Below are 14,236 nucleotides of genomic sequence, written 5' to 3' on the forward strand. Positions count from 1 at the left end.
ATTAGAATCAAATGGGGGAATGTGAGAAATGAATACTTCTCTCTTATATTTGATAACTAATTATTATATTAGGACCAAAGTTTTTCCCCTTTTCTACTTTGACATCCTGAAAACAACCAGTATGGAAAATCTCTCTACTAAGGCCAGGATCTAGTCAGACAGTTAAAGCCATTCTAAGTTTAGGCTAATGGGTGTGTTATTGTTAGTTGCATTTCTTAGGCAGGTCTGGGGAAATATTGATTCTCCCTATTATCAATATAAATGATGTGGAAATTAATATCTCTGTGATCAAGATTTGAATGACCTAAGTCACAATCCCTCAGAATTTCATTTTAATATAGCCCACACCTCCCATTGTGTTAACCAATCTGACGACATCCCTCAGGAACACCTCCTCTTCAAGGGCATGTAAACTTTGACTCCGCAGCCATTAGGGGTCTTTCTTGTAAGGGACAGGGTCAAGTGATCACATTTTTATCAATAACCTGCAGGCCTTATTAACAAATAATTAAATTACCTAGAAGCTATATCTGTTGAACCTTTTTACTTGTCATAATCCTTCATATTTGTTATTTTTTTCTGGAGCAATAATATTCCTTACATTAATACACCACAATTTGTTCAGCCATTCCCTTAGCAATAGAAATGCATTTTTCTTTTTCTTCCTTTTTTTCTTACTACCACAAATTGTTGTTTAGAGGTATTTTGGTAAATAAGACCTTTCTACCACCTCTCTTGGAAATGTGTGGAGTATTGGTATCAGTGTCATACCTCATGTAATAATCATTAAGAATCAAAAGAATTCACAAGTATTATTTTGCCCATTTTCTGAATGAGTAAGCTGAGGCTCAGTGGCTTGTTCAGGTTACACAGTGGCAGAATCAGGACTTGACTCTTCTGACAATAAGTCCTGTATGCTTTCTGCTATATTATTCTGTCTACTGTACTCCTGCCTTACCTTCGGGGCCCATATTCTTGTAAGTAACATAAGAGTAAATGGTCATTTGTATGAAGTTCTCCTAAGGTCCAGTAAAAGCCTTCCTGTTTGTGGAGATCTGGAGCTAGAAGGAACCTTAGATATCATTTCATCCAATTCCTCATTTGCCAGAGAAGAATTAGCAGTGTGAAGTGAAGTGATTTGTCCAAGGTCATTGAGGGAGGGGTTAGCATAGCTGGAATTTGAATTGAGACAATCTGACTTGATTATCAGTGCTCACTCCATTACACCATATTGCCTTTTGACTTAAGTTTAATTTGTTTTTTGAGTGATTTTCCTATTTGTTTTTTCCTTGTTTTTTCACCAAGAAGTCTTCCCTGACACCTCAGGAACAAAAGTAATTTCTACCTATTTTTAATTATAGGATTTTTTTTATCTTTCTAGTGCACTTTTACCTGTCAACCATTATTGAGTTTGTTCTAAGAAAGATAAAATTAGGCTGTATGTACATGTTTATTTCTTTCAAACTGGCAGAACATGTATGTGGAAAATGAGCTCAAGGAATGATAGACAAAATTATTCTTCAGAGTAATTCCATCTCACTACTCCCCTTCCTCTGTCAGCCAAAATTAAAGTCTCCATATGTGTTAAGGATAATATGAGAATTGGATAGATTCTTAATTGGATAGATTGCAAATACAATAAGCTAAGAAAATGTCAAGGTGTCCATTGAAATGCACACACATATGTGTGTATGCATGTATGCATCATAACGTGTTCATAAAATGCCAAGATAAGAAAAAGTCCCATTGTTCAAAATAGTGTCTGGTTTAAGCCATCCTGCCCTGAACAGTCATAAAGAGTAAACTGTCCTTGATCAGTTTCATCTGGCCTCATCACTGTTGACACAGGAAGTGGCATTTTGGGTTCATTCAGAGAGCAAAGCATAACGGTTATGCCAGAACACACAAGGCATTACAGTAGGTTAAACTCAGAGTGGGGCCAAATGTGTTTTTCCTCATTGTTTAATCCAGCTATTGGGGTTATTCTCAGGTCTTGGGGGTTCAAAATGGTTTGGAGAGGGTTTCACATACCTCATATATTATTTGTTTAAATTTCTTACTACAGTGTTCACTTCATGAGGGCATCTTCTCCCTTGCATTGCTCCAGCATTTTCTAGCACAGTAATTTGCATTTAGTAAGCATGTATTACATATTTCTTGATGTTGCCATCTATTCATGCATGTTATTCCCACTTCTACTTTTCAGTTCTGCCTTCTTGCATTATGCCCACATCACCAGATTGTTACTCTTTTAAAGATCACCTTCAGCACTAACTTCTAAACTTCGTGATCACTCTCTGATAGAATATTTGGATTACTAGAATCCTGCTATGACAAGGTGCCTGGGAATTGTAAACCAACACAGACCCTCGCTTTAGGGTATGTAGATTTCTCCCACCAAAGGGGAAATAACCAGAGAACACAAATGCGAATTCTGGAGATCCAAAACCCCCTTTTCCCTAAAAGAAAGGAAACCAGAGGAAGCCAATGCCTTTGAAATTAAATGTTTTTTATTAAGCAGAGAAGTAAAACATATGCATGGAAACTGTCAGCCTATACCTATAGCCCACCAAATAATGAAACAGGAAGGTTTATGTATCTTCTCAACAAAAGAATGTAAGAAATATTGGGGGAAAGGTGGCTTTAGAAGGGAATGAGTGAATAAGCCCCATCCCCAAGGTTAAGAGTGAGGAAATGTAGATTTCAGAGCTGTGGCCCTTTGATATGCAAATAAGAGATATACAAAAGAGAATGTCTTCTTGGTGATAAGCAGTTTACAATTCAAAGCTTGAGCAAAGACAGTAGGATAGGAGGATGTAAAACAGGATGTATCCAAGAGCCTCATAAGCAATTAGGGAAGTCTATGAAGATTAGGTTGAAGTTGATGTCCCAGTGATGACCCAGGTGGTTTAGGGTCTGCTTCAAGGCAGGGATGAGTTTACAGTTGAGTTTCCTCTTGGTCACCAAAAAGGACTGCTGGTGTGTCAAGCCACTTGGTATTTTAGCTAATACAGCCAGTAATCATACACCCTTTTCTTTCCCCCTCCATGAAAAAAGTATTCATAAAATAGCTTTAATTTCACTATCAGGTTACAAGCAGGATTTATATAGCATGGTGCCCCTTGGAAAATCTGGATTGTAAATCTCCTTTCCACTAACCTAGCAGAATGAAATCCTAGTTCTTTGTCAGTTGAGCATGGGGAAAACAAGTCCCCCATCCCCCCATTAAAACAAAACAAAACAAAACAAAACTTAGAGACCTCAACTTCTATTGCAGTAGGCAAGAGCACTGTAATAATTGCAGGAGGGACAGAATCCTGAGGACTTAAAGATCATCTGAGCATTTAAAGTAAGTGGGCAGTCACTGATTATATCTTAGTGTCTCCCTCTCTTTGCCCTTCAGATTACTTGTAGCTCTGGGCAGCCCAATACTTAGACTGCTCCTTCTGGAATTCCCTCTTCCCCATCTCCAGACTAGTTGAAGCCTGAGGGTATCAGACTCTAATGTTTATATATAGTGTTGACCTGAAAACTTTGACAAGAAAAAGCATAGGCTAAATGCATACATTTTATGATTTAATTAATTAATTGATCAATTCCCCATAAAGAAAACAGTTACATAATGCATTATGGAGCCAGAAATGTTCTGGCTACCCAGTGCAGAAATCTTCTGGCTTATATACATTTTGCCGTGAGAAAGGAACTCTCCTAGTTGAACAAATCATAAATTTAGTAAGACAAGACAATGAACAAAGTAATATTGGTCAGGCCTTGCAATTCCAGCTGGGTAAACATATGTCTCGGTGACGAGAAAGGAAATCCCACCACTAGTGAGTGGAAGGCTTCCTGCCCTAAACAGATAACTGACACAGGAAGGGGCAAACAATGTTCAATAGAAATTATGACCCAAGATGTCTATATTCTCTTTACCACTAACATGCCACAACATAGTATGTGTCTATAGATAATAAGATACAAAGGAAAGACCCATTATTCAAGATATGTCATAGGTTAAAGGTCTCCAAGGAATGCAGAGTCAGCCTTGGTTGGCTTTTGCTGACATAGGAAGAGGCACTCTCTGAGTTTGCTTCAGAGAGAACAAAGAGATTATTCCAAAATTTTATATTAAACATTATCAATAGTTATACCACCAAGCAGCTCTCCTGATGTTGGCTTCATTTGCAAGTAACGGGACATGTCCTGTTAGGGTATTAGGGTATTAGGCTTAACTCATCATTAAGGAAACCCAGAGCTTTTCTTATGTCTTAAGGTGTAATGCCAATGCCATACCCAGAGCAGCCTCTATGAATATACATGGCTATTTCCAAGGTAAAATTGCAAAATATAATAAACTCTCTTTCTTAAAAGCAAAACCAAAATATTTACTTAGGACATCATTTGAATACCAGGAACGTAAGATTGAAAGTACTTATCACTAATCTTAAACCTTCTTTATGTCAGGTCACCCTACAAAAACAAGTTCCCTTAGACAAATTTCTCCTTCTGTCCACTCACAGCTTGTTCTCTCTTTCTGCTCCTTGGGCCAACTGCTGCCGCTTACAACTTCCTTCTTCCTCTCTGCTCTGCTTGCTCTCATTCTCTGTACATGCTCTCTCTCTCTTCTCCTTGGCCAACCTAGTCGGAGGTCCATGTGACCCAGGCTCCATGTTGTGTGGGATGACCCACTTAAAAAATTAGAGTCATGACCAAAGGAGTAAAAAGGAAAGACATTTATTCATCTTTCTCGAGAAAGGGCATTCCCGCTTGCGCTCAAGATGGCCATGACTGAGGAGGGCAAGGGTATGTCCTGCAAAGCAGTTTTTATAGACCTTGACCACAGTACTGCCACCCTAACCCCCTTCTTCTTCCCCATTGGCTGGGTCTTGAGGGTACAATCTATCCATGGAAAATCTACCCCAGAAACCAAGAATAAGTGTACAAGAGTAATTTTTAGGAAAAAGGGGGGATATGGGAATGAGCAGTTCCTATTCAAGGACTGTCATGTAACAATGATAGGAAAGGAGATAAAGGAGTGCGTAAAGACAGTCTGGGAGTAAGCAAAAAGCAGTCTCTGTCAAGGACAATATCACACCACAAAAAGAATTGTAAGAAAAACAGAATCTCTATTGTTTGGTTTCTCAGAGCTGGGTGAGGCAAAAGGACAAGGGGCCCCTGAGGGATCTTCACTAAATATACCTGTTTCACGCAGTGTGATCACAGACTCCACGTGTTAGGCCTATTACTGGACTGGGAAGATCTTCTTATTCTATTAACATTACATATAATGTGCAGAATCTGCCCCGGCTTTTTACAGCACTCTTTTCTGTGGCCTTTTAAGTCATGAGCCTTCTGCCCTCGAGCCTGATCTCTGATCTGGGAAGGCCAGCAGCCTCTCTGCCCTTCACTTGTTCCAAAAGAAGTACAAAATACCCTTTTAGAGGCTTTTCAAAAAAGTGCTCTACAGGCCTGGATAATTGGGGAGCTCCAGAACAAATTCACATGTGCAGAATGTTCCTTCCAATCTAATTGCACCAATTAATTAATTGAAAGGAAAGGTTGCAGAGCAAAAGGGGAGAGTAGAGAATTAGAGAACTAGAAGTCAAAAGAGTAGGGGATTCTAATTCTAGCTGTGTGACTAGAAAAGTAATTTAACCCCCGAGCTTCGTGTTCTTCACCTGTTATGTGAGGATAATAGCAGTACTTTTTAATGACATAGTCCGGTGAGAAAAATGCTTTGTCAGCTTCAGGTGTTACAGGAGGAAAACACCTGGTGCTTTGCAGAGCTTGGTTGGGGGCGGGGGGCGGGCAGTAGGTACCACCCTCCCGCGTGGAAATAGCAGACCGGCGAGGAGGGAGGAAGAGGAGGAAGAGAAGGAGGAGGAGAGGGGGGAGGGGGAGGAGGACGAGGAGGACGAGGAGGAGGAGGAGGAGGACAGAGAGGAGGAGGACAGAGAGGAGGGGGAAGAGGACGAGGAGGAAGCGAGGACCGGGCTCTAGCTCTCCTCCCCCTCCTCCTCTCTGAGAAGGCCAGGGACAAGGAAAGAAGCAGCCCAGGTGGTGATGGCCTGAGGCTGGGATCCAGGGAGGGGTGGGAACAGCAGGTCCGGACTGCCTGGGTCGGCGGCTGGAGCCAGCCCTAGGGGAAGTCTAGGCGGCTCTTGGAGCACAGAGGGAGTGCCAGGCGCTTCCTCCCAGACGCGGGGGGCGCGGCGGTGGCACTGGCCTGCCTTCTCCAGGCGCAGAGCGGCACCGGGGGCGGCGGGAGCGTGCGGAGGAGTAGCCCTGCGCGGCTGCGGGGCAGCTGGGGAGCCAGACCTAGCGTTCGCTCCCGGCCCCGTGCGCTGGTCAGGACCTTGGTCAGTACCGAGGCAGGGGAGGCGCGGGGCGGCCGGCCGGGTAACCCCGCAGAGGCCGAGCCTCGTCCACGCAGCTGGTTGGCCGCCTCAGGCAGGGACCACACTCATCTCCTTTTCACCCCGCTTCCTTTTTTATGCCCTTCCCCCTCCCCAACTCGAGAAGAGCAGGACAGGCGGCCCCCCCCTCCGCTGTGTAGGGTCGGGCCAGTTGCGTTAGGAAGGACTCGGGCGATGGGGATGGGGCAGCTTCGCTGCGGGCTTGGCAGGGCTTCCGGCTGCGGTGACCGGGGCAGGAGGAGCCCAGGAGCCCAGGTGCGGACTCGCCTCCTTGGCCTCCGACTCTTGCAGTAGCTTCAGAACTTGGACGCTCGAATGTCCTCTTGTCCTAAGGCCGAGGGATGCCTTTTCTTCCCTTTTTCCGATGATGGTTTCGCCCAGTCCTGCGTGCCCGGGGCGGGATGGTGGCCCGAGAAACGGCCCTCCTGAATCCGACGATAATCGGCAATAACCCCATCCGGGCTGCGGGAGGCAGTGATGCTCCCGTGTGTGGGCGGACGCTCTCCCGTTTCTCCAGGCTTCCTTCTGAAGCCCTTAAAGTGTAGGGTTTTGTTTTGTTTTGCTTTGTTTTTAGCTAGTGACATGTCAGTCAGGCAAGAAAACCCAAGTTTTTGCCTGACATCCTGGATCTGGTTACCTCGTTTTTAGCATAAACTTTGTTTTCCTCTAACCACCCTACATATGGAGACGGGTTGGATGTCCGGATTCTTCTTCTGTCCCTCTCCCTGTGCCTTCTAAATGTGCTTTGTGCCATGGAGTTACTTCAAGTGAAAATGAATGCGATTCTACTTTGGGAACTTGCTGAGAATCTCATGTCCCATGAGATAATGGCACCCTGATGTGTTGGGAAATGACTGGAAATGAGAACCTCTAGATTTTTCGGGGAAACTACAGAAAAAAAATTTTAGAAAGCGTTGTGAGGTTTTTTTTTTTTTTGCTAGGCTGTTACTAGTAATTCTTACAGAAATTTTTGTTATTTTTGTATCCTCATAACCTGCCACCTCGCATACAGAGGGTGTGTGTGTGTGTGTGTGTGTGTGTGTGTGTGTGTGTGTGTGTGTGTGTGTGTGTGTGTGTGTGTGTGTCTGTGTCTGTGTTTCCTGCCAATCTGGGGGAAGTCAAGAAGAACTATCTAAATGATAGATCAAAGGTGATAAAGTTTTCCTTAAGCATGTAGCAGTAACACTTTTTTTCTTTTAGGTCTAATCCAACCTTTTATTCTTCTGTTTTGTATAGCTGTTAATTTGTCTGTTTTGTATTGAGAGAGTGTGCTCTCCACACACCCTAAAGCCCTATTTATGGTAAGGGGTTCAGTAAATATCTGTTCTTGATGATCACAATACACATATTACCGTAGCTACTTTGATCTTAATTCTAGAGCAATGCACTTGGCATTTCACTTCTGAAATTCCAGATACCTATTGTGTTGCTTTCTGACTGGAGAACTGATCCTATCTTCCTTAAAAAGTTACTTCTGACCTAGTTTTATTTTACTGTTGGTTTACCCTTTTCCCCCCAGAGATCATCATTCACTCTTTAAATAGGAGTGTAAGATAGCAATTCTTCTCAGAATCTTCAGTTACATCTTCCACTCTAGGTCTTTTTTTTTTTTTTTTTTAAAGACATATGTAGCTTAATAGAGTAGGATCCCTAAATAGAGGGCACTGGTAATGCAATTGAGCCTATCCTGTTTGAGCATGTGCTTTGGCCCTGCGTGAGGGGGAAGGGAATGGGACAGGAGGGTTTTATTTTAAGAATGATGAACATTAATAATGGACTTTCAGCCAATAAACATTTATTAAGCACCTATCATGGACCAGGCACTGTGCTAAATTCTGGGGACAGAAAGAAATGTAAAATCGTCCTTGCTCTCAAGGATTCACAGTGTAATTCGGCAGACAACAAACCAACTGTATATAGAATAAGTTAGAGACAATCAGCAGAAGGAAGGCATTTATTTCCTCTTTCTAGGGATGAGGAAAAGTTTGCTGTGGAAGGTGGGATTTCACCTGAGACTTAACAGAAGCCTGAGAAGCCAGAAAAGCCAGGAGCCAGATAAGGGAGAGCATCTCAGATGTGAAGGATGGCCAGAGTCCAGAAATGGAGAATCTTGTACAGGAACAGTAAATGGGTCATTGTCACTGGATCAAAGAGCACTGTGGGGGATGGGGAGGTTTGGAATTGAGGGGATACAAAGCCTTGGTCCCTCTAGCAGCATACTATCTAGAACCTTAGGACCTGAACATTTCAAATAGGACTTTGGCTAAACTGTCTTGCTCAGAGATGGTAGGCAGGATGCTGCTTGGTATACAAGGCACTTTAGAGGCAGCTTTGTGACTCAATAGATAAGAGTGTTGGGTCCAGCACTGGGAAGTCTTCCTGAGTTCAGATCCCACCTCAGACTGCTTATCTTGGTGTCACTTAACCCCATTTGTCTTAGTTTCCTCAGCTGTAAAATGAGCTAGAAAAGTAAATGGCAAGCCCTCCAGTTTCTTTGCCAAGAAAACCTCAAATAGGGTCACAAAGAGTAAGACTCAACTGAGAAACAACCACATATGGGGTACCTTGTTGGACAACAGCACTATTGCTTACAATAGTAATCATTTATATACCTAGCTATATTATATAGATATTGCATATCATGTAATAGTATGCTACTATCATAACATTAATAAAATAAATATAACAGCTAGTATTTGTTTAGTGCTTACTATGAGCCAGGCACTTTGCTGAGTGCCTTACAAATGCTATTTCATTTGATCCTCACAAGAACCCTGCCAGTTTGAGGAAGTTGTGGCAAAGACTTGTCGGAGGTCATACAGCCAGTAAGTGCCCTAGGTTGGATTTCTGGAGTCAGACCTTCCTGGGTCTATCCACCATGATACCTAGTATCTAAATAGAGGCTCTCTGTTGCTGCTGATGTCTCATCTGCAAACAGTGCATGTTGCACTACCTTTCATTTCCTACTTTTTTTTCCTTACTATCCATACATAATCTACAGTCTTTGTTATTTACTGCTTCCTCCACCATCTTAGCTCCCAGAAGTGGTCAGTATTCATTTTTGCAAAATTTTGAGTTCCAAATTTTTCTCCCTCCCTTCCTTCCCTTCCCCCTCTCCCCAAAACAGCAAGCAATGTGAAAGACTATACATGTACAATCATGCCAAACATACTTCCACATTAGTTGTTTTGTGAAAGAAGAATCAGGAAAAAAAGGAAAACATGGAAAACAAAAAAAAGTGTGAATAGTATGTTGGGATATGCATTCAGACTCCTTAGTTGTTTCTCTGAATGTGGTTAGCATTTTCCATAATGAGTATTTTGTAATTCTTTTGGATCTTTGCATTGCTGAAAAGAGCTAAGTCTATCCAAGTGATTGCATAATGCTGTTGCTGTATATATGTTCTCTGGGTTCTGGTCATTCCATTCAGCACCAGTTCATGTAAGTCTTTCCTGACATTTCTGAAACCCTCCTGCTCATCGTGTCTTATGGAACAATAGTATTCCATTACATTCATATATCAGACTTGTCTGACCATTCCACAATGGATGGGCATCCCCTCAATTTTCAATTCTTGGCCACCACAAAAAGATCTGCTAAAACATTTTTGTCCATGTGTGTCCTTTTCCCTTTCTTATGATCTTTTTGGGATACAGACCTAGTGATGGCACTGCTGTATGCATACTTTTATAGCCCCTGGGGCATGGTTCCAAACTGCTCTCCAGAACAGCTGGATCAGTTCACAACTCCAGGAATAATGCATTAGTGTCCCAATTTTCCCACATCTTCTCCAACCTTTATCTATATAAACATGTGGTTTTATAAGTTAATATGAGGCCTTTAGGGATGCTGAGGTAGTGCTTAGTGGCCCCATTTCTAAACCTTACCCTAGTAATAGACTTCCAGAAACTTATAAGGAACCAAATAAAAATTAATGACTCTATGAGAAATAAAGCAATCTTAAGCCAAAGACAAAATGTTAAGAAAATAGAAGAAAATATGAGGTGTCTCGTCAAATGCAACTGGTCTAGAAAATAAAACATGGAGAGATCATTTAAAAATCGTTGAACTACCTGAAATCCATGCTCAAAAAATGGCCTAGACATATTTCAAGAAACTGTGAAAGAAAACTTCTGAGGTCTCTTAAAACCAGAGGTCAAGGTGAAAATAGAATCCATTGATCATGCCCTGAAAGTAACCTCAAAAGTAAAACAAGTAATATAAGATCCAAAATTCAGAGCCTCCTGGTCAAAGAAAATAATTTTAGCAAGTAATCAGAAAGAAAAATATTCCAGTACCAAGGAGTCACCATCAGGAGGATGCACAACTTGGCAGGCAGGTCTTGGAGAAAGCATGTCATTGTTCTTCTTGTTGGTGTTACTCAGTTGTTTCAGTTGTGTGTGACTCTGCCCATTTGAGGATTTATTGGCAAAGATATTGGAGTGGTTTGCCATTTCCTTATGCAGCTCATTATGGAAATAAGGAAACTGAGGCAAACGGTTAAGTGACTTGTCCAGGTGTGTGAGGACAGTTTCGAACTCAGGTCCTTCTGGTTCCAGGGCCAATAGTCTTCTCCACTACACCACCTAGCTGCCTTGCAAGCTATTAACAATCCTATGATAGAATGCTGCAAATCACTAATAATAGGAGAAATGCACATCAAAATAACATGGAGGTTTTACAAAAAATAGAAATAGTTAATGCTGGAAGAATTCTGTCAAGATAGGCACACTACTACATTTTTGCTGGAACTGTGTAACCATTTTGGAAAGAAATTTGGAATTATTGCAAACAAAGTGGCTAAAATGTCTATACTCTTTGACCTAGAGGTTCCATCACTTATCCCTAGGAGGCAATTGAAAAGATATCTCCATATATACTAAAATATTGATAGTGGCATTTTTTGTGGTAGCAAAGAATTGGAAATAAATAGATGCCCATTGACTGTATTAAAAAATGTTAGTTGTTGTTCACTCATTTCAGTCATGTCTGGCTCTTCACAACCATATTTGGGTTTCTTGGGAAAGACTCTGGAGTAGTTTGCCATTTCCTTCTCCAACTAATTTTACAGATGAATAAACTGAGGAAAACAGGGTTAAGCGACTGACCTAGGGTTACAAAGCTAGGAAGTATGTGTGGCTGGGTTAGAATCCTCAGTGACTGGGGAATAGTTAAGGAAATTGTGGTCCATGAATGTGATGAAATAATTCAGTGTTGTAAGAAACAACAAATATGATGAATACAGAGAAGCATTGAAAACTCTACATGAACTGATGCAGAGAGAATTAAGAAAGCTAAGACAACAACACACACAATGACTATGACAATATAAGTAGAAAGAAAAATCACAAATGAGGTCGGGAGTGAATTGGCTTGGAAGGAGAGAAGACAACCTCATTCCTTGGCAGAGATGAGAGGGCCACAAATATTACATTTTGCACTTACTATCAAACTTTTTGGTATATTGTTCAGTTGTTATTTTGCTCTTCTGTTTTCCTTTTCGAGTTTAAAAATCTATTTGTTATATGAGATGGCAGTCGGGGGGGAGGGATACTGAGGGAGAAATTACGATGATGTTGAAAAAGACATCAATAAAAACTTATTGAAAAAAAATAAAAGAGAAGAAAAAATCTGAATGATATAGTTGGAGTGGTGTGGCATCCGAAACGTTCCAGAGGCACAGTTTCTGTGCAACTGCATCACGTTATTGCCAGCATTTTTAATAAAGGCCAGTAGCACTCTGGAATGCCAAAGACAGTCATAGTGGGTGGGCTCATATCTTATGTGTCCTTTGGAAAAGGAGCGTCCTTGAGGGTGGCAATCAATTGGTTCACAATTAATGAGAGGTGGACTTTACAAAGAGAAGAGAACTCAGTCCATTGAGGGCCTGAGAGTCACTCTTGGATGGAGAGACTATCATACATCTCATAGGAGGTGGAAACAGCCCTGTGAAAACTCCCCCACTAATATTTTTCGAGCAAGCTTTATTAGCTGGTTGGTTCCCCAGTGGCTGAATGAATGATGGTGCTCCATCATAGGAAGGGATAAATTCTTAGGGAATACTACAAATCCGTTTGGACCAACCCATAGTCCCATAAGTTTATCAAATCTACACCCTTTTTTTTGGAGTTTTTCTTGCCTTGTATCCTTTTCTGGGATGTAGCTCTTTCTTCTTTTGTTAGGCTAAGAAGTTTAGGCAGGTTTTCAAGGCAATATGAAAATGATAATAAGGCTTTGCTTATGGAGCAAAGTGAAAGTTCTATAGGACTTGTGCTATGGGAGCCTCCCCATCAGAAAACAGGGGGATTAAAGTTGCAGTTCTAGCAGCTTGGTCAGGTAAGTCATTTTCACAGGCATAAATGCTATTTTCTCATCTGTGCCTTGGAATTTTAGTTACTGCTGTGGTCTAGGGAAGGAGTAAACAATCTGATAGAAAATCCATTTCTGATTCTTAATGGGCTGTCCTGAGAAGGCAAGGAAGGTTTCCATAGTATTTCAAAATCATATGTTACTCCAAATGCATATCAGCAATCAATATAGATACTAATCCTTTTTACTTTTCCAAATTCACAAGCCCTGGTTACGGCCTTGACTTTGGGTTCTTGTGCAGACTGGGCATCATGTAGTGATGAAACTTCAACCACTTCTGTGGTGGTGGTGACACCATAACTGGCAACCAAGTCTCCCTCCTCATTTCTGAAGCAGTATCCATCAGGGTATCAGACAAAGTCCACTTCCTCTAAGGAGGTTTCCCCTAGGTCCTCCTGGAGGGAAAATAAGACATCAACATCAACATCAAAATCAAATACATAGTGTCAAGGTCACTTCCCCCCTTAGGTAGATAGGTGGCAGGGTGGAGTGTGGGTGAATACTCATTTTTGATGTTCAGCTTAGATTTGGATAACAGAGTCACTTTAAGGTTGGCTAGCTTATTAAAGGACAAAAGCTGAATATGGTGTAAATTCAGGAGTGTTTTGGCAGCATGAGGAACATGTACAGTTAAGGGAGAGTCAAGATAAATATGCTTAGTGGCAGAAACAAGGTCAGCTGTGGCCACTGCTGCACAAAGACAACCTGGGAGACCCTTAGCAACACCGTACAAAGTTTTACGTATAGTATCCCAGAGGACAAAAATTTTCATCTTGTTTTATGCTAGCACACCAACCACATCCCCTCCTTTCTCAGAGAAAAATCAAATGGGAGAGAGTATGTTGGGAGGCCTAAAGTTGGTGGGGGTCGGAAGGCTGACTTCAGGGAATCAAAAGAGTTCTGAGCATTAGGGGAGAGAGTTAAGGGCTCAGGTACAGAATCCCTTAGGAGGTCAAAAGGGGTAGGCAAAACATGAAAACTTGGTGATCAAGAGGCAGCATTAGTCCACCAAACAAAGTGAGTGTGAAGTCAAAGCTTATTGTGGGGTATAGTGAACTGAGTAATAGCCTTAAGGCAAGAGGAGTCTGGGCAAAGGCCAGAGGCAGAGAGGTGATATCCTAGAAACTATAGAGGGGAGAGCAAACTGGAGTTTGGTCTGAGATATCTGAAGGTCCCTTGGTGCTAAACCCTTAAGGAGATAGGCAGAGTCTAGAACAAAAACATTTTGAGAATCTGGGGACAAAGGAAGAGGCCATCAGCATACTGAAAGATGACAGAATCCTTAAAATCTAATGAAGACAGATCTTTTTTTTCAATATCTGTGAGAAAGAGGACAGTGATTCAGTCAATTCCTATGGAAGGACACTTTAGGTTTATTGGCATCCCTCCCAGGTAAAAGCAAAAATGAATAAGCTTACTTCTGGGAGTCAAGATGGTAGAGTAAGTGGTAAGTT

At 41.7% G+C, this 14,236-nt stretch overlaps 1 protein-coding gene across 1 annotated transcript in view; it reads right to left on the reverse strand.

The window, feature by feature from the left end:
• Positions 1–8,183: 8,183 nt before the first annotated feature.
• LOC140512235 (mucin-16-like) overlaps positions 8,184–14,236 on the reverse strand; it is a 47,957-nt gene continuing 41,904 nt past the window's right edge. The window contains exon 9 of the mRNA XM_072621476.1: positions 8,184–13,177. Coding sequence (XP_072477577.1) covers positions 13,125–13,177 — 53 coding nt within the window. The 3' untranslated portion in view covers positions 8,184–13,124. The remainder of the gene's footprint in view (positions 13,178–14,236) is intronic.

Source organism: Notamacropus eugenii, chromosome 6 (assembly GCF_028372415.1).
Source record: "Notamacropus eugenii isolate mMacEug1 chromosome 6, mMacEug1.pri_v2, whole genome shotgun sequence".
Lineage (NCBI taxonomy): Eukaryota > Metazoa > Chordata > Mammalia > Diprotodontia > Macropodidae > Notamacropus > Notamacropus eugenii.